The sequence below is a fragment of the Sander lucioperca genome, chromosome 10, assembly GCF_008315115.2.
Source record: "Sander lucioperca isolate FBNREF2018 chromosome 10, SLUC_FBN_1.2, whole genome shotgun sequence".
Taxonomy (NCBI): Eukaryota; Metazoa; Chordata; class Actinopteri; order Perciformes; family Percidae; genus Sander; species Sander lucioperca.
Genome location: NC_050182.1, coordinates 23,830,565 through 23,848,869, shown reverse-complemented (window position 1 = coordinate 23,848,869; position 18,305 = coordinate 23,830,565). Strand labels below are relative to the sequence as shown.

The window sequence follows — 18,305 nt, the reverse complement described above, 5'->3', positions numbered from 1 at the left end:
ACACACCAGATGCCCATTCTGTTGCTCCAACAGACTGTCGACATTTCTTTTTAGTATATGTCCCATTAATTTTTTTTTTTCTTGGCACCTTATTCCCACAACCATTGTCAGCTTTTCTTCTTCATATTTTTTTATTCAAACCAAACTAATTAAAGCAGAGGAGGACTATTTAGTGTTCATGTCTATGTCTGTTTCAGTGACTACTGAGCCAAAATTTGTGGTTGCACCACCACCACAAAGTTTTATGAAATTATGTACTTTCCACTTGATTCAGAGCTCGGCATTTCTTTGATTGCAACACACACAGAACAAACAGCACACACAGCACACAGAACAAACAGCACACACAGCACACACACAGCTCCCAGCTGCTTTCCTGATACAAAGTTGTCACATTGCCAATAGTTTTTTTTTATTAATGCCAGGAAGTTGAAGCTACTCACTGTTTTATTCCTACCTATTTCAAAACACTTATTCCTGTTCAGACTCACACAGCCACATGATGTGCTGTGTCATCTATTACACATTGGTCAGATCCAGAATCAGTGCTTCTCTCCAAACAGAGCTCGGGAGTGAAGAAACCACTGGATTACGCAATAGGCTACAGGGAAAGTTGACAGTAAAGCACCACAGCAACAAGCAAAAATACTCCACACAGAGCCAACAAACTGAGGAAAGAACCTCCCATTTTGGATTAACAGAATGTCCTCTTTTTCCAAAAACACTTAACAAAACGCTGGACTTATTTTGTTGTAGGTACAGGACAGTTTAACTGAGCACATTTGTTACAGCACTGCAGCAGTGCTGTGGGCAGGGGGACGTGCCTCGATACATTAACCAGCAGGGACAAATTTAATTTCAAGGAGAAATATTGCTGCTCGGGAGAGGAGATACCAAAGCCTTTAGGGCCCAGAGGAGGTACAGTACAAAGAGACAAAGTGAGACAGGAGTGTTAACAAGGGCTTCACAGTCATGGAGGAGAGAGAAAACTACAGCAGCCTGCAGGAGTTCACTGAGGAGCCGACACCTGGAGGGAACAGGCTCATTCTTGAACACAGCGACGGTATTTCATGTGTACATTTTACAGAGATATTAAGAGATTTCATATGTGTAGGAGCCAGTGGTGGAACATATATATACACATATATATACTCATAAGTACAATTACTTAAGTACTGTGACAATTCAGGCATTTTCTTCTTTGTAACGTAACCGCTACTTCACTAAATTTCAGAGGGAAATGTTATACTTTATTGGACTTCAGTAGTATTTTACCACTTTGCAGTGATAAAAAAAGTATTCAGATTCTTAAGTAAAAATAGGAATATTATGGAATTATTGCACTTTTTACTTATACCTACATTTATCTGAAAATTTTAGTTTACAGATTAGGATTTTACATGTAAAACATATTATCTTGTAAAATATGATGTACTATTATAATTCAACCTACCAAAACTATATAAAATTAGCTTTCAGCTTTACCTGAACCAACTACAGTATACAAGTAAGTTTATGCATCTGTAATAATGAAATAGTAATACAATATATATGATAATAAAATGCTGGTAATTCTTCTGCCTAATGAGTATACTTTGCAGTGCAATTTGTTGCTTATATTACTGTACTTTTACTGAAGTAAGATTTGAGTATTTTCACAGTGTGGCATTGCTACTTTAACTTTTTAGTAAAGGATCTGTATACTTTGCCACTACTGAATCCATCCACATGCATATATATTTTGTGTTTGTATGCATATGTGGCAACAAAAGACACAAATAAACAGAGTATCCACTTGGCCTAACTTTCCAGCAGACGTACAGTGTTATCTTTTTGGAATAGTAAATGTTATGAAGCTAAATTCTGGTCAAATGGTTCTGTTCATTCTCTTGCACTCTACGCTACACCAGAGGATTAAAAATGGTGAATTAAGAGCTACCATGCTGTGGACTGTTTTGTGTGTAATCAGGCTCCCAGGGACTGAAGCGGGGCGTTGAGTGTTTGAGGAGTCAGACTGCTCTCCTGATACTTATTGGCTTTTTGGCCTCCATCTGCGCCAACATCGTACTCACTGTGCTCTGTAAGTATAAACAACCCCCCTGTGCTTCCTGCCCTCCAGCCTGAGTATGTATATCTGCCTGTCTGTCTTTCCTGTCTGTGAGTCTCACTCTTGCTGATTATTCTCTCTTTATTTCAGCTCAGTGCGCTTTTGGACACCTATAATTGGCAATAAAAAAGATAAAGCGCTCTCTCCAGTCCAGTGAGGGTCATGTAATAAAAAAAAGCACAAAAGTCCATAATTGTGAAATATTTCTCCTGCAGGCTCTGGCAGCTCAGCCTGATAATGTGCTTGTGAGGACACTCTCTCATTTAAAACAAACACCACTGGGGGATGTGCATGCTTGATCTATTACCACACACACACACACACACACACACACACACACACACACACACACACACACACACACACAGAAGCTATTGAGTACAATTTTAGTATCTGAAAATGATGACTTGCAACAAGAGAAGGAAATAAAAAGAAACATCAAACACAACTAAATCTTTAACATATTGTTAGACTCTTGATAGAGACAACAATAATTAATTTGAATTCTACTTTATGAATATGGCATGGAGGCACACATTGTGTACGAACTGTATCATGATAAATTGACCTTAACAGCAGTTTATTTATAGAAGGTCAGGTAAACTGGTAATGAAAAAAAATATTTTCACTAAGGTTGACTCTTTATATGCTCTGTAATGGTACATTAGATACAAAGTAAATTTGTATCTAATTTCAAAAATGTCTGTCAGCACAATTTTAAAATACTGTTCATAGCAGGGGTGTATCATGGTGTTTTTTGTGGAATCTATGTGTTATTCACATTTAACCTCACTGCATCACCTGCACCTGTGTTATTACATCAGCAGGCTTTCCAGGAAATGGCAGTATGTCATTAGTTTTATCAAGAACAACTCATTCTTATAATACACGCTGATTCTAATGTGATTCACTGACAACAGCAAAACTTTCAGCTTACGGTTAATCACAGTTAAACAATAAAAGGAAGCTAAATTTCTATACTTTCTCTCTATACCTCTGAACCGGTGACAATACTTTAACAATTTTTTATTTTTTTTTATTTATCAGGGACATTACCTAAAACAGTATCACAACCAAATGTGAGAGATGCAAGTTTTTTTTAGGACGTCTAGTCTCCGCTAATTTGCAGTCCTTGTCCCTGGTCAGGCAAAAACAATCACAGCAACAAACACAGCAAAACAAACTTACTAAATAAAAAGTTCTCAAAGAATACAATCTAATAAAAACAGAGTTTACATAAAAATTGTGTCGCTAACAGACAGACACCATTAGTGCTCACATCTCTGTTGTTGTTTAAGCCATAGTTCGGCTTTTGTGTTAAACACTTTTAGTTCTGTTTGGGATTTAAGTTCCATAAATGTACAAGATTTAACTGACCAGGAGGATTGACAACAAGTTGTTCTGCACATTGGGACTCTACAATTATGGTTAACTACTCCTCTTGTCATGGTCCGACCATCATTTCTCTGTATAATAAGTTTAGACACCATGCCTGGGCCCAGCCCATTTAAACACTTAAAAATAAGTTTAAGAAAATGCAAAGTTTATAAAATTGTCCAAATTAAGTCGATTGTATTTCTGTATAATTTTGCAGCGATGCCATTTTATGGGTTTTTGATCTAATATTTTTAGAGCTTGTTTATAAAGTAATGATAGAGGTCTGACTGTTGATTCGGAAGTCTGACCCCAGGCAGTACAATAGGATAGGTGTACAAAAATAATAGCATGCAGGTACAGATTAGCTGCCTTGAAGGATAAACACGATCGTATAAACCTAAAACAATTCAGATTGGTTTTGATAGTTTTGGATAGTTTCTTTATATGTCTATCGAACTTTAACTGGGGATCCAAGGTGACACCTAAGTATTTAAACTTGTTTACGACCTCTATTTCTTTTGTATCAATAGGGATTAGAAATTTCTCATTCATTTTCTTTGTTTTTGAAAAGCACATTGACACTGTTTTTTTGTGGTTCAGCGTTGATGATTCCTTTGTAGCCATTCTGAAACCGCAAGCATCTGTCTCCCCAAGATCTCAGAGGCCAGACGGGGAGTCTTTGCAGATACATAAAAGACTGTCGTCTGCATACATCTGACATTCACTCTCTTTACATATATTTGGTAGATCATTTATGTACAAGCAAAACAGAATAGGACTCAAAACTGATCCCTGCGGCAGACCAGTTCTGCTATTCAGGAGTGATGTTTTTATATTCCTAAATCGGACACACTGCTGTCGATGTTCCAAATGTGAGCTAAGCCAGCTAACAGCTTGATCAGAAAAACCAAACTGGTCTTTCAGTTTGCTGACAAGTATCTCATGACTTATGGTGTCAAAGTTTAAACTTATTCTGAGTTGTTGTCTGTGTCTATGACGGTGTCTCTTATTGAAAGTCACATACATATGTATTTATTATCTTTATTTGTGACTTATATCAATTACTCTTCTTAGAAAGCAGTAGAGAAATATTTTTTATATTTTTTTAAAAGGCAAAGGGGAAGCCGCAACATAAATAGAGGAAACACAAATGCTGAAAAAAATAGCTGGCAATGAATTTTGTACAGCCGCAAGGGAGCTCATATAAACTCAATTATTTCAGTAACAACTGCAATAAAATCAGATATTCACAGACTGCACAGAGGAGCATCATATGTTTGTAGAGGGAGAAGTTAGTGTGAGAAAACACAACAGTATGAAAATTACATTAGTTTTTAAGTCACTTTCGTGGGTGTGGGTGTGGATGTCAGTCCACCATTTTGGTCCAGACTGCAATATCTCAACATTTACAGGTTAGATTGGCATGACATTTTGTACAGATATTCATGTTCCCCAGATGTTAACATGCTAACACACTAAGCTAAGATGGTGAACATGGTAAACATTATACCTATCTATCTATCTATCTATCTATCTATCTATCTATCTATCTATCTATCTATCTATCTTCTCAGTGATTGGCAGGCCGGTGCAAGGTGCCCCCCCGGACCCCTCATCTCTAGGTTTCAAACTGAACTCGATGCAGAGACGTTACATCCAGCTGTGTGAGGACTACACCACCCTGGGACAGAGCTGTTCAAAGACAGGTGGCAGGATGTAGATCAAACGCATACACAAACATCATTTCCTGCTTTCTTTGATTTACTGTTAACCTTCATCTTTTTTTATCTTGCCCTTTCTTTCTCATTAACAGTTAAGCAGTGCTCAGAGTGTCCTGACGGATGGCGTCAAGTCGGGGATCAGTGTTACCACTTCAGCAGTAACAAGCTGGACTGGCTGAAGAGCAGAGATAGCTGTGCAGAGATGGGCAGCCATCTTGCCATACTGCACACCATGGAACAGCATGTGAGTGTGTGTGTGTGTGTGTGTGTGTGTGTGTGTGTGTGTGTGTGTGTGTGTGTGTGTGTGTGTGTGTGTGCTTGTGTGTATAAAGATGGGAAACATACCAATTTAAGTTAAGGCCACACTTTTTCACAGCAGACAGTTTAACTCTTCATAGCAGAAAAAGCACAGGTGTTACAAATAACATTAACAATGGCTCTGTTCTATTCAAGTGTCCCAGTAAGCCATGACAGTGTGACAGTGAGCCAACATGCACAATACCAGGACTGAAACTGAAACAGCTAAATGAAATCCAGCCAATAATAATGTCATTATTTACATCGGTGCTTTTCCTACTGTGACAAGCAAACATTTGTGTACATAATCAATAATCAAACATAAATAGCAAAGCACAGGTGTAAATCATAAAACTAATAAAGGCTGACTTTTATTTAACTGTTACAGTTTCAGGGACCTGACAGTGTGCATGCTGGCCCAATGTCACACTGTCATGGTTTACTGGGAAACCATTGTTGATGTTATTAGTAAAACCTCTACTTTTCTTATGCTTAGTATGTATGTAAATATACCTTAAATGTATATGTTTGAAGAATTACCCAGTGGATCTTTAAAGTGTTAAACATGTTGATTTTGTTTACTGTAAGAACCATAGATCCTCAGCAGTAAAATAATACAATGACAAGAAAGTGTATTTGAATTTGAGTTTTAGACCTTGAGTGAACACAATTTTGGAAAATGAGACAATTTTGTCAGGTCCTCACATTTTCAAAGGGTTAATATTTGGGTTTGGGGGTAATATTAAAATAGGTTTGAATTAAGGATTAAAGGAATGTATTATGTCAATGATTTGTGAGTGTTTAACTTCAGGATGAACTGGAAAAAGAAGCCAAGAGAGTTGGCGGATTTGATTACCACTTCTGGATTGGCCTGTCTGACATAGAGAAGGAAGGAGACTGGAGATGGGTGGACAACACAACATTGCAATACAAGTACTATCTGATTTTAATATTTTATGCATTAAGTCATTTATGTGTTAATGTTTTATATTAAAGTTGTTATCCTGCATTAATTTATTTATTTATGATACTGACTAAACTGTCCAGGAAGGATTTAAACCACTCAAAGCAAAATAAGCAGCCTGCTTTACCAGGCCTATAGATACAAAAAAAAATTTAAATGCTGTGTAAATAAAGTAACATTTGCAACATTAAAAGTAAGCAAGATGCACAACAATGTCCATTGTTATATCAAAACCTCAAATAAATCAAAGTTTAAAAATGTAATGAATGAATCAAAGGTTTGGGTGAGGTGAGCCTGTTTTTCATATTTGTCAGAAATGTTCACAGCAGTTATTTATAGGTTATTTATAGCTTCTATAGCTTCTATATCTTTCCCTGTTTCCTCCTCTCTCCTTCTGTCACAGATTTTGGGATCAGTGGAGCTCAGAGCCAAATAACCACCAGTCAGGAGGGGTACATGGAGAGGACTGTGCCACCTTAGACAGCCACGCAAAGACATGGTTTGATGTTCCTTGTGAACACATTTATAAACGGATCTGCCAAATGGATGCCATTCAGCTCAACTGAATCACCATGCAACTGAAAATTCTGCACAACTGGGAAGTCTGGAAACTCTGTACATGTGTTGATTGATGTACTACTGCAGTCTTTTTTTCCCAAGTAAATATAAAACAAAAAGCATGACATTAAAAGTGAAGATGCATTGTAGTATTACTAATTTTAGATAGAGAAGGAAGTCAATATTTAAATAAATAAATAAAATGACTTTGATAGACAATGACATAAGGTTACAGTTGTTGGAGTGTGTCCATTTACAATGGATGAGCCTATTATTAAATGTAGTTAGAGATATTTTATCTGAATGACTTTTATTTGAATGTCAGGTCATCCAGGTCTGATGTTAGAAAAAGGTCTTTATATTGAAAAGTTGAATGCCACAAATACTGTACTTACTACACGTGTCCTAGAAGTTTGGGCATGATTATTCTCTGTCTCTTCTGTTCATCTTTGGTAGAGATTTGTGCAAAACTGAGCTGCAAATTATTTCAGAAATAACATTGTAGATTTTATTTTAGGTTGCTTTACCTTTCATTAATCTTGTTGTACCCTTGCACTATGTCAGGCTTTTGAGACTAAATGTATGCCAATAAAATTGTTTTTTTTTCTATGGTCTACCTTTTTTTCCCTTGACATACACACTTTCACACAGCCTATCTGACAAGTTAACTAGTTGAAGTCTGGCCATTTATGTAACTGCATCCCCCTACTATACTTAAAAACAGTGGCTCCCACCGTTTTTTGCTTGTGATGTCTAGAAGTCTGTGAAGTCTACTTGTGATCCCTTTTCACATGTGGACATGAGTTGTGCAAGTTCAACCAAAAAGTGACTTTGCCCTCTTAGGTTGTTTAATCTGAAGGATTACTAGAAAAGAAAAAGGAAAAGACAATAATTAAAGACAAGACAGAAGACATGCTCTACTTTTAATCGTGTTGTGAGTGACCCCCTCAGACTGATTTTGGCACTAGTTTGTAAACTACTGCTGAACAATATTCCAGGTGTCGTAAATAAGATTACCGCTAGATGGGGCTGTTCTCTCTGACACAGATGCTGATCGACGGCTGCACTTCTCCCGCCCACTCCACTTTACCGTCCAATCAGCGCTTACGTTGCTTTGTTGTTGTACGTGTGCTGACAGCGGAACTGAACAATCGACAGGCTGTCTGCTAGAAACCAACACAACAAGGTACATTTGAATATACACAGCCTTATTTTAACACTTTTCGGAAACATTTACGTGCGTATTCCATTTCCCGGTTATTTATGCAGTGTAGTGGTAGGATTTAAATCACTATAAAAGCTTAAAATGAACTGAGGCCTAGCGTCAACGGATAAGTGAAGCCTTGCAGTTGGTTAGCAACCGAGCTAGCATGACACATTGAGCTCTAATAATAGCTAAAACACAGCTTAATGATAATTCTTAGTCTAAAAGCAGACATTTGAACGTTGCGCATTTCATCTGTCATTTGCATCAATTTCTGTTGACAGGTAACGTTAAGGCCATTAACTTTAAATGTTAACCGGGTGATTTAGCGGTGCAGCTAAGCTAGCTTTAAGACGGGCTGGGAGTTTGGCTGTTGAAGTCACACTGTTGGGTAAGGGTGGCCGTAGCTCCGATTCGGCGGTTAAGGGAAACATAACTTGCAAAAAAGGGAGCTTTCCATGATTTTTTACTTCTGAAGCTGTATTTTAAAGATTATTTTACCCTCCCTGGGGATAATGAATGTAGTCCTGATAGAACGCTACCTAAAATGCCTAAAATGCTTAACAACAGTGGTTGCAAACAGAGGTGCAATGTAGCTAAGTTAACTTCACTTTAAACTTTGATTCAGTCAAAAAGAGTAAGCTTACGTTGTTTGTTTATATCATCTTATTGTGTAATGTGGTGAAATGATTACAGTCGATCAGCAGATAAGTTAACCAACGATTTTGTTGATCAATTTATAGTTTAAATAATGTATAAAGCTAAAATCACAAACATTTTCTGATGACTGTTGATTGCTCTAACAAGCAAATTGAAGACGAAATTGTAATGGCATTTTCACACTTTTCTAACTGACGATGTATTTTATTAAATAATTGAGAAGACAATTGATAGATTAATTAATTATGAATATAATTGCTAATACCCCACCCCAATATATGCCCATTTCTAACACTTATATCACATTATTTAGTATTGTGATAGACATTTATTCTCTCAAACATATACAAATAAATAAGAAACAGTGACTTACACTCTAAGGACATTTCCCAGGAGCTTTACCTTTGCTCCTGCTCCTATACATGTACAGTCCCCACATGCAGCTAATCCCTTAACATACAGTTTTACCATTTTTGTTTCCCCTTAAGTAGCTTCAATGTTATTAAAGAAATCTTATCCCAGACTGTTCCTCAGTACAATGTGCTGTGTATTCTGCATCAGCTTGTTTCAATTCTTCTTTGAAGCTACATGGTGTTCACACTGAGTGAAATATTCAAATTTACGACTCCCATGTTTTTGTGACTGCATCATTCCATCCACTGGAAATATTCTGTGGGTCCTGGGGACTCACTACATCTAAAAACTATCAACATCACTGTGTGTTGTGCATCATTTTCCACTCATTTCCCCAGAGTTCAGAGCATCATATTTGGTGTTTTTTAAAAAAATATATATATATTTTTTTATAAAGTTTGCAAACCTCACTAGAATTTGAATAATGTTTTTTAAGTATGAACAATGTTTGGCTGTACGGCATGCGTTTATAAAGATTGATCCACTGCATAATTCTGGTTGTGAAGGGGGTTGAATCAGGGTTTTCCCCCTCTATTTTGAGTTAAAATTGTATTAGGTATCAATCTGACCATCTTAAGTAATTGCTCATCATCTATTGATACACTTCTTAATTCAGCATTAACATAATTCACCAAGTTGCGCATCATTTCATAAAAACTCAAATCTTAGAAATGGTTTACAGTGATCTTCGGAGCCATTTAGGATCCATTTTAGTGAAGAGGATAATGGGAAAAATCGATAAACCACTTCTTATTAGAGCTGAGAGTCTGTTGAAGGGATTGCTGCTTTAGTGAGTTTGGGGTATGCTATACTGTGCAACAGGGGAAGCTTACACCTACCAAATCCAATTTTAAATTGTTTTCCCTCTGGTAGCTTTGCACCTTTTTACTATTCTATTAAATGTTTTACTCTGTTTGATTCTCTAACTTTATTTTGAATCTAAATATCATTGCAACCGCACAAATAACAATTAAACAATAATAATAGCAAAACAAATGCTGAATGTTTTAAATGGGGTGCCAGTTGCACCATATAAAATAAAAATGGAAGGTACAAGAGAAATATTTGCTATACAAATGATTTTTGTTCACATTATGTTGGCACGATACACAGTTAATCATTGATGGCAAAATGAATTGAGAAGGGTGTAGAGCAACAACAATGTTGTCGATATCTAAGGTCGTTACTGAATGGCAAAACAATTTATTACAATGAGTAAGTCTGCGTCCCTTTGCGCTTTGGGATCCTTGGAATTAGTTCTGTAGTTCTCAGGGGTCACCAGGTACTCGGTATCTAAACAGCCACATCCTGCATATTGCAGGTCGACTTATTCCTCTAGCCATCTCTCATTGATATGCAGCCAGTTCTGGCCTCCTTTAAAATTCAATAGAAATACACAGATGGATCTCTTCCAGCCTGATTTGACTTTTAAAAATTCCCAAAATGAAATGCTTTACTGTTTCTGAAACGGTATAGGTTAATTTGTTTGGCTGCAACACATGCCCGCTCATCTGTTCAGATTTCCTGAGAACGTGCTCTGTAGTCCTCTTTGATGTTAGTCCAGTGGGACAACATATGGAAGATGTGCGTGGGCATCTAAATGTATCTGATTTAGGATGATACAAAACATCAGCACTGACTGCAATGAATAAGAACCAGTCAGACTAGCCTTAGCTCAGCAGTTGGTATCCAGACTATTTGTTGCATTAATTTTAGGGAATGGCCTCAGGTAATAACAGTGTGATGCAATTGCAATATTTTATCATGTATCTGTAAGACCTAGCTTCTTTTATGTCCCAAGATATGTCTGCTGGGATTAGGCTAAGATATCTTAAAATATCCCATCAAAGTCAACAGGACAGCTCTTCACGTTGAGATATTTGTCAGTTAAGTCATTTTTTAAATTGGAAGGAACACACGGGGAATCAGACCAACATCCTGTCTCTGCAATTTTGTTTTTTAGATTTGGGTCATTTTTACTGTAAATCTTGTGAATTACAAAGCCAGAGTCAGGCCAAAGTACAGAATCAAGAATGGTCTCTTTTTTTTCGGGATTCACTTTCTGGACACTAAATTTCTGCTCGAGACAGACCGATTCCTCTTACTGATTATTTAATTATTCTCGTGTTGTCCTCAGCACAAAGTGCATTTGCATCATGTCTCTATGCAGGGAATGGGTTTTGATGAATATACATGCTCTGCTTTGCATTCATTACACTTGTTGCCAATGCCCGCATTGGTGCTACCTGGTGCATCTACTCATTCACTATCTGAGTGGCTCTCTAGGTAATTTGAGGGTTAAGTGCTTTGATCAAGAGTACTTGGCTGATAGATGTTAAATGAAAAGGGAGTATTGTTCATTCAATTCTATATCCTTTTAACAGACCATAAGTGGCTGAGCTATTTAAGGGGCATGACAAAGACACCTTCATCCTATGGAGTCCCAGAGTTCATTGATAGAGCTTTGTGATTGTTTAGTGTTTATGGAAGATTGTGACATGGTGTCCCTCGATGCCATTTTTCAGATGGCAGAGCCATGGCGGTAACAGAGAGGTTATTTCCTTGATTTTTATCTGTGTCATTTCTACACAACTCTGCTGCTTTTATTCTCTCTGTAGTTCTTCCGTCTAACCTGCTAACCTCTTTGTCTCCTGTGTGCCCTGACTTCAGATGGAGGTGGAGCAGCTCCTGTCTCTGTCAGGCCCAGCACTGGCCCAGGCTGTCAGCTCTCTGCTGGAGACCCCAGGCCTCTACGTCTTCTCTGACATCCTGGAGCTGCCTAATGTCAGAGAGGTAAACACACTCTCTCACACTTCATCTTCCTCACCCTTTGTGTCTTTGGGGACCTTCTCAGGCCTGACATAAAACAAATCCATCTTAATCACAACTATACACAGGTGTTAATGTATCCAAGACATATGGATACTCTGATCAACTAACCCACATTCAGAGGGGTCAGTAATGCATGTTACCACATTGTTAGTGCAGGGTTGACACAAAGTGTATTTCCTAACCACGTTGTACATTTATCATCTATGCATGTGGAAATGTGTATACATTTGTGCACCAATGATGTAATCAAAGTCATGACTCACCTCCCAATCAACACATCTATATATAAAGTTCCTGAGCGGAATGCTGCTATGAATTACATTACATGAAAGTACATTATCAACATATTACGTATGTTGTACGTTAAACTTGCATGAGAATACGCAGTTAACACCCTATTTTGGAAGTGAAATGCTGCTGTTACAGTAGAGTCGGATTATGCTGCTGCATCATTGTTCCATTCTTTAAGCAAAGCCCTGGAAAGGATGGTGATTTGTGTCCCTTTTTATGTACTGAACACTGTCAAATTACATTTGTTTTTATTTTCCAAAGGACCATACCAAGGTTTTATTCAGGTAAAAGGGAAGACAAAGCGGCACTGCCAAAGAATGCGTACAGACAACATTGCTTCAACACAAAGCTTTACCTCTCAGTTTCCCTCAGTGCTTTTCTGCTTCAGTATGTTTTTCGTGACCTTTTTGGCTCATAGCAGGTCCAGTCAGTTTGTTAACTGCAATAATCTAGTCAGAGGATTTTTAAAGTAAAAAATCTCCCACATTCATTTTCACAACTTATTCTATCACTGGTCTTTAGTTGAGCTGGTAACATTGGCTAGTTATAATATTTCTTATTATTTTGGCCAAAATTGATGACGGAAAGTAACTTTGTTGGTACCTACAGCTCTACACCGGCGGGTAACGTGATTAGCCGAGTAAATTAGCGATTAAACAAATATGATCCCGCGATCAAACTCGCCTGAATGGCGCAACGCGAATATTTTCGCTTTCGCCCTGGTGTAGACATGCCATTAGTCTTACTCTCTCAGCAAGACCTCCTCAGAGATGTGCAAAGGCATTTGCACAGTTTTTATGTGGAGAACCTCATTATGTTTTCTGCCACTTCATTTTTTCTTTCCCCTCATCTTCCCTCTACACCACAGATGGAGAATGGCCCTCATGCACCAATGTACCAGCTCCTCAACCTCTTTGCCTATGGAACCTACTGCGACTACAAAGGTATTGCAGTGGCAGCACAGTGTAAATAAATAATAGGACGTCCTGCAACTCTTTTATTATGAGCTGTATTTTTTTGCTGCAAGGCAGGTACCCTGACACACAAAAACACCCTCACCTGACACACTGCAGGCAGGTTATTTACAGACAAAATTACTGGAGGGCTTTTAGCTGTTTTGGGCTTTTTGTTAAGTGTTCTGATTGGCTGATGATTGTCTGTGTTGCTGCAGTGCTGGCACAAATGGACAATAAACTGACTTTAACTTTTGTGACTAAATTTGCCGTCTGTATAATGTGTCGGGAAGCTACAACAAGAAGTGGAATGTTAATGATGTCTAATTTTATGCCGAACATCAACCAATAGCCTGGAAAAAGAATGTAGCCTACTTTATTGTTCCCTTGCCTTTCGAGTCACGCCGACAGGGAGCACATTTACTTTCATTGAGCTGTGCAGTGGAGCCCTTAGAGGAGCTGTCAGAACTGCTGTCTCAGAGGGTGTGAGTCCTGTCACCAGGGGAGCATGGCAGCAGGAGACACAGTCGCTGGAGACCGACTTCCTCCTGACTCTGTTCTCTGACTGCTTAAAGAGCTCCACACTCACCTGCACTGCCCTGTGTAACATACACTTCAAAGTAATAAGTAGCTCGATTATGTGTGACTGTTTGACCTCTCAGCAAAGTGACACTTGCACACTGCTCTGGTATATTTTCCCTGTTATGTCTCTTTTTTTATTTCATGTTCTTGTCTGCTGCTCCAGAGAGAGCAACTTCTCTTCCAGAGTTGACCCCTGCACAGAGGAACAAACTCCGCCATCTGTCCATCATCAGCCTGGCATCCAACCTCAAGGTACTGGTTAATTATTTTTTTCTTTGCAGTTTTCACAGAAAAGTGAAAACTGTGTAATGTTGTATTTGTCTAAAAAAAAAAAAAAGAAAATATAATTTGCAGCCACCATATTGCTGTATGCTTAATAAAGCAAGATATTAATGAGGTGTTAACAATTTAGCTTTTAAATATAGCACGTAATCCACATTTTTCAAAAAGTTAATTTGAGGTTGGCTGTGATTTTGAGCTAGTGTTTTTTTTTTTTATATCTGCTAAATTAGAGTTACAAAAACAGACAAGCCTTTCAGTCTCAAGTTTCTCAAGAAAGAGTTTCCAGCACAGCCACTACTGCTCATGTCATTTCAGACTTCTTACCTCCCTCCATAGAGACGCAGCGCATTTAAGTCCCACCCCCACCGGAGGGGAAAACAATTTATCAGTCCCCATTGACAAAACTGTATTGTGTGAAGGTGCCTCCTGTCTGCTAGCAAACAACAGAAAAATGCCTGAAAGCTGCTGTGTGGTAGGACGCACTACCAACAGGGTAAAGAACCCATAACTAACTTTTTTTAAGCTGCCGAACAGAAGAACTGAGCATTTTGACGCTAACCTAACGTTCTGGCCAACTTTGCGTGTGCAGCAAGTATTTTATTACAAAGTCAAGTAGCCAATAGTCAGTTTTAGGCTTACTATATTTCTGTAAGGTAGGCTTAAATATTCTGACAGTATGCAACTTGTTTTATAGTGGAATGTGAAAAAATCTGAAAGCTATGCAGTATTAGGTTTGCAAATGCCTTAGCTTGCTAATAAATAGCTAACATAAGCTTACTAACATCTATCTTGTACTTTCTGGTAGACAAAGGGTGCTAAAATAATATTTTTGGTGCCGATTGTTTTCCCCTCCAGTGGGCGTGGTTTTCAGAGTATGACACAAGGCGCTCTGTCTCTATGTGCATTACAAAGTATTTAATGTTCTTTTATTAAGGCATCTCTCATTCGCACCTTCCAACCATACTGCTCTCCTTATGCCCTTTTCTTTTACTGCTCCTGATAAATAATTAATTCATTATTCTCACCAGCTCTGTCCTTTTTTTTGGTACTTAATCTAACTATCTACGACCATTGCTCCTTTCACTCCTGTCGTGATTTTCTCCTTAATATGTCACTGCTTTCCCCACATGTAGGCTTGAACTCTCTAATTGCCCTGGGGAGGATTGTTCAATTCAAAACCTTCCTTTCATCTTCCCCTGGCAGTGACATTTAATGACAATAGGCAATGTCGCTAACATTTTGTCATTTTCTATTAAACCGTTAAAATTGGAATCAAATGACCTGCCTGAAAAGAAGAGAATATGTAATGTCTTTTTTCCTTCAGTGCCTGCCATACTCGCTGCTCTTGCAGCAGCTGGAGCTGAAGAATGTGCGGGAGCTGGAGGACCTGCTGATCGACGCTGTGTACTGTGACATCATCCAGGGCAAACTGGACCAGAGGAACCAGCAGGTGGAGGTAGACTGCAGCGTGGGTCGTGACCTCGGCCCCAACGAGCTCCCAAACATAGTCAACACACTGCAGGAGTGGTCAGTATCACCTCTGTGTGTCTGTGCACACGCTTTAGATTATTATTTATTGGTTTTTCTAACTTACAATTGGCTTTCTACCTCCCTCCATTCCTTTCTCCTCTATCAGGTGCACAGGGTGTGAAGCGGTGCTGTGCGGTATTGAGGAGCAGGTCTCGAGGGCAAACCAATACAGAGAGAGCCAGTTAAAGGTCAAAGTCCAAGTAGAAACAGAGGTTGGTCCCTCATCTCTTCAGCCTACCGTTCTTTCACTCTATCCCCCCAGAAAATCCAGTAAATGTGACTCTTCAGCATCTCTGTTTTTATGCTTCCAGCTACTGGTGGTCTTTTAGTTTCCTCCTGACTGCATATTTCCTTTTTTGCATCTTGTTTTTAATGTTTTCTTGTTTTAATGTTTATACTTCAAAGTATAAACATGAATTTACCCTCAAGCCTGACTATTGTTTTACGACAGACATGAAAGATAGTGAACCTGTCCTTTTAATTTGCTCAATCCTCCTTTAATTTTTCATTTTTAATCGGTCTTAACTTTTACCTCAGGTCTCAAACCTACAGAAAACGTTAAAGGCCAGCGCCGCCTCTCCGTCGTCAGGCCCCGCCCCTGCTGGAGCCGCCTCCAACCAGGACGCAGACCAGCCGGCAGAGCCACGAGACCCCGCCTCCTCTCAGGAGCCACGACAACCAGGCAAAAAAAGTTCAAAGGTGAAAGGGTGAGTACTCTGACATCACCTTTTTTATATTGACTGTGTGGAGCTACACACAGGGAGGCAGACAGATATTGTCTCTATGAATGTTCTCTGGAACAAAGTTCTCTGGATGTTATGGCTAACAAAAGCAACCACCAAGAGTTTGCATAGAAATTGCATTCATAAAGCATAGCTAAACAGTCCAAAAATTGAAAACATTAATCATATTTGGCCATGTAGAATAATTGACTGAAATGTTTTATTCAGAATTGTTGGTGCCCTGTTAAATCAAGCTGAGGTGGTTTTTTTTTACAGCAAGAAATGCTATTTATTCCTGCTAAAAGGCTGCTAAGGCTGCATGTGGAGGTTTTTTCCATTACGTTTATTTTATAGCTGCTTCTCTCCTTTTGTTCTGTAAAACACTTTGTTACTGTATTTTTGAAAGGTGTTTTATAAATATGAATTTACCAAGTTATAAACAGAGCACTGTAAAGACTCTACTTCAAACACTAAATTAAGCCATCAGTCCAATGTTCTTGTAGAGAGCAAAGTTAATTCAATACTGAACCACTATGTTTCTATTTTTTCCAATAACATCAAAAGCCAGCTGCCAGTGAAAGTGGTTTGTCTGTGTGCAAGCGTGTGTCTGCATGAAGTAGCTTTATTATCACATGCACATCAGTGTTTTGCAGCAGTATTCTAACCGTGCTATCAGGGACTCTCTTCCTGTTCTGCTTCCATCCGGCCCAATTACCGATGGCTAATTTCACATCTGTCCTGGATTGCAAAATGTCACTGGATATACAAACGCCCCACATGCTCTCTTTCTGAAAAAATCCCCCCCCCCTCCAGTGATCAGACGAGATGCTTAGCTCGTCTGCCGTTTGTTTTTGCCGCTGAACAGAAAGCAGTGATTATTTTCTGGCTGCCTGTCACATTTTGATGAAGCATAGAGCCCTGTAATTTTCATCACTCAGCGCTGCACTTCATTCAAATGTAGATCCACTTCATGTTTTGAAATCCAAATTAATGATAGCTTAACCTCAATCCTCAAATTAAAAATGAGTTTTGACACCATTTCTTTAAAAAGCTTTTTCAAGGGTGGGACTGATAGTGCAGCGGTTATTATTAGAAATAGCTTCTTTGCAAAATATTCTTTTTAATTTGCAGAAATAGAAAATCCACTGAGATAAATTTCAATTAAAAAAAAATACTAAATTAGAGACATTAGATATTTTAACACAAAGACACTGTTTCACCAATGTTGCATTAGTAATATGCTGGTTTAGTAGCGCAAGTGCAAAGTAAACATGTAAATTACAGTATTTCATGCTGTGTGCTTTTTTTTTTCCCACTCAGGCTGCGTGGCAGTGGGAAGATCTGGTCCAAGTCCAACTGAAGACTGAGACGTGGAGATGGAGGCACTGATGGACACTCACACTGATTAACGAACGGACACATGGACATGGTGACGGACAAACGGATGTTCACGGACACACTCAACACAATAAAACCAGGAAGCTTCATGGGAACTTTTCTTGTCACCAAATCTCACCTTGACATATTCAGAAACACACACCGGCTGATGGAAAATGACAGGTGTGACATCCACTCTTGCAGTTGTTAATAGCCTAACTGGCGGACTGTTAGTGTACACACACACACACACACACACACACACACACACACACAGAGTGTATTTGATGTGTATGTGTGCATCTTTATTGGTTTAAAAATGTTCTTTTGGTTTAGATGAATGTGCTTTGTATTTTTTTTGTTGAGTTGAGACATGTATAAAATCAGAATATAAATTGTCGGGAAATAAAATAAAGCCCTGTACCCTAACTGTC

At 38.5% G+C, this 18,305-nt stretch overlaps 2 protein-coding genes across 6 annotated transcripts; both read left to right on the top strand.

Moving 5' to 3' along the window:
- The first annotated feature begins 652 nt into the window (after window positions 1–652).
- On the top strand, window positions 653–7,631 carry si:ch73-86n18.1 (uncharacterized protein LOC564061 homolog). Of its 5 annotated transcripts, none has more exons than XM_031299690.2 (6): window positions 655–1,063; window positions 1,970–2,080; window positions 5,059–5,190; window positions 5,298–5,449; window positions 6,314–6,423; window positions 6,871–7,631. In XM_031299690.2, the coding sequence occupies exons 1-6, from the start codon at window positions 973–975 to the stop codon at window positions 6,944–6,946; spliced, it is 672 nt and encodes a 223-aa protein (XP_031155550.1). In that variant the 5' UTR covers window positions 655–972; the 3' UTR covers window positions 6,947–7,631. The 5 variants fall into 5 exon arrangements, with proteins under 5 accessions (XP_031155551.1, XP_031155552.1, XP_031155550.1 ...); XM_031299689.1 differs by having other exon boundaries at window positions 656–1,063; window positions 6,314–6,435; window positions 6,870–7,631; XM_031299688.2 differs by having other exon boundaries at window positions 656–1,063; window positions 6,314–6,439; window positions 6,874–7,631.
- A 430-nt stretch (window positions 7,632–8,061) lies between these two features.
- Window positions 8,062–18,305, top strand: cops7a (COP9 constitutive photomorphogenic homolog subunit 7A). Its single transcript, XM_031299687.2, has 8 exons — window positions 8,062–8,210; window positions 11,973–12,095; window positions 13,294–13,369; window positions 14,124–14,212; window positions 15,567–15,769; window positions 15,879–15,984; window positions 16,310–16,479; window positions 17,815–18,305. Exons 2-8 carry the CDS (start codon window positions 11,973–11,975, stop codon window positions 17,852–17,854), a joined length of 807 nt encoding a protein of 268 aa, XP_031155547.1. The 5' UTR covers window positions 8,062–8,210; the 3' UTR covers window positions 17,855–18,305.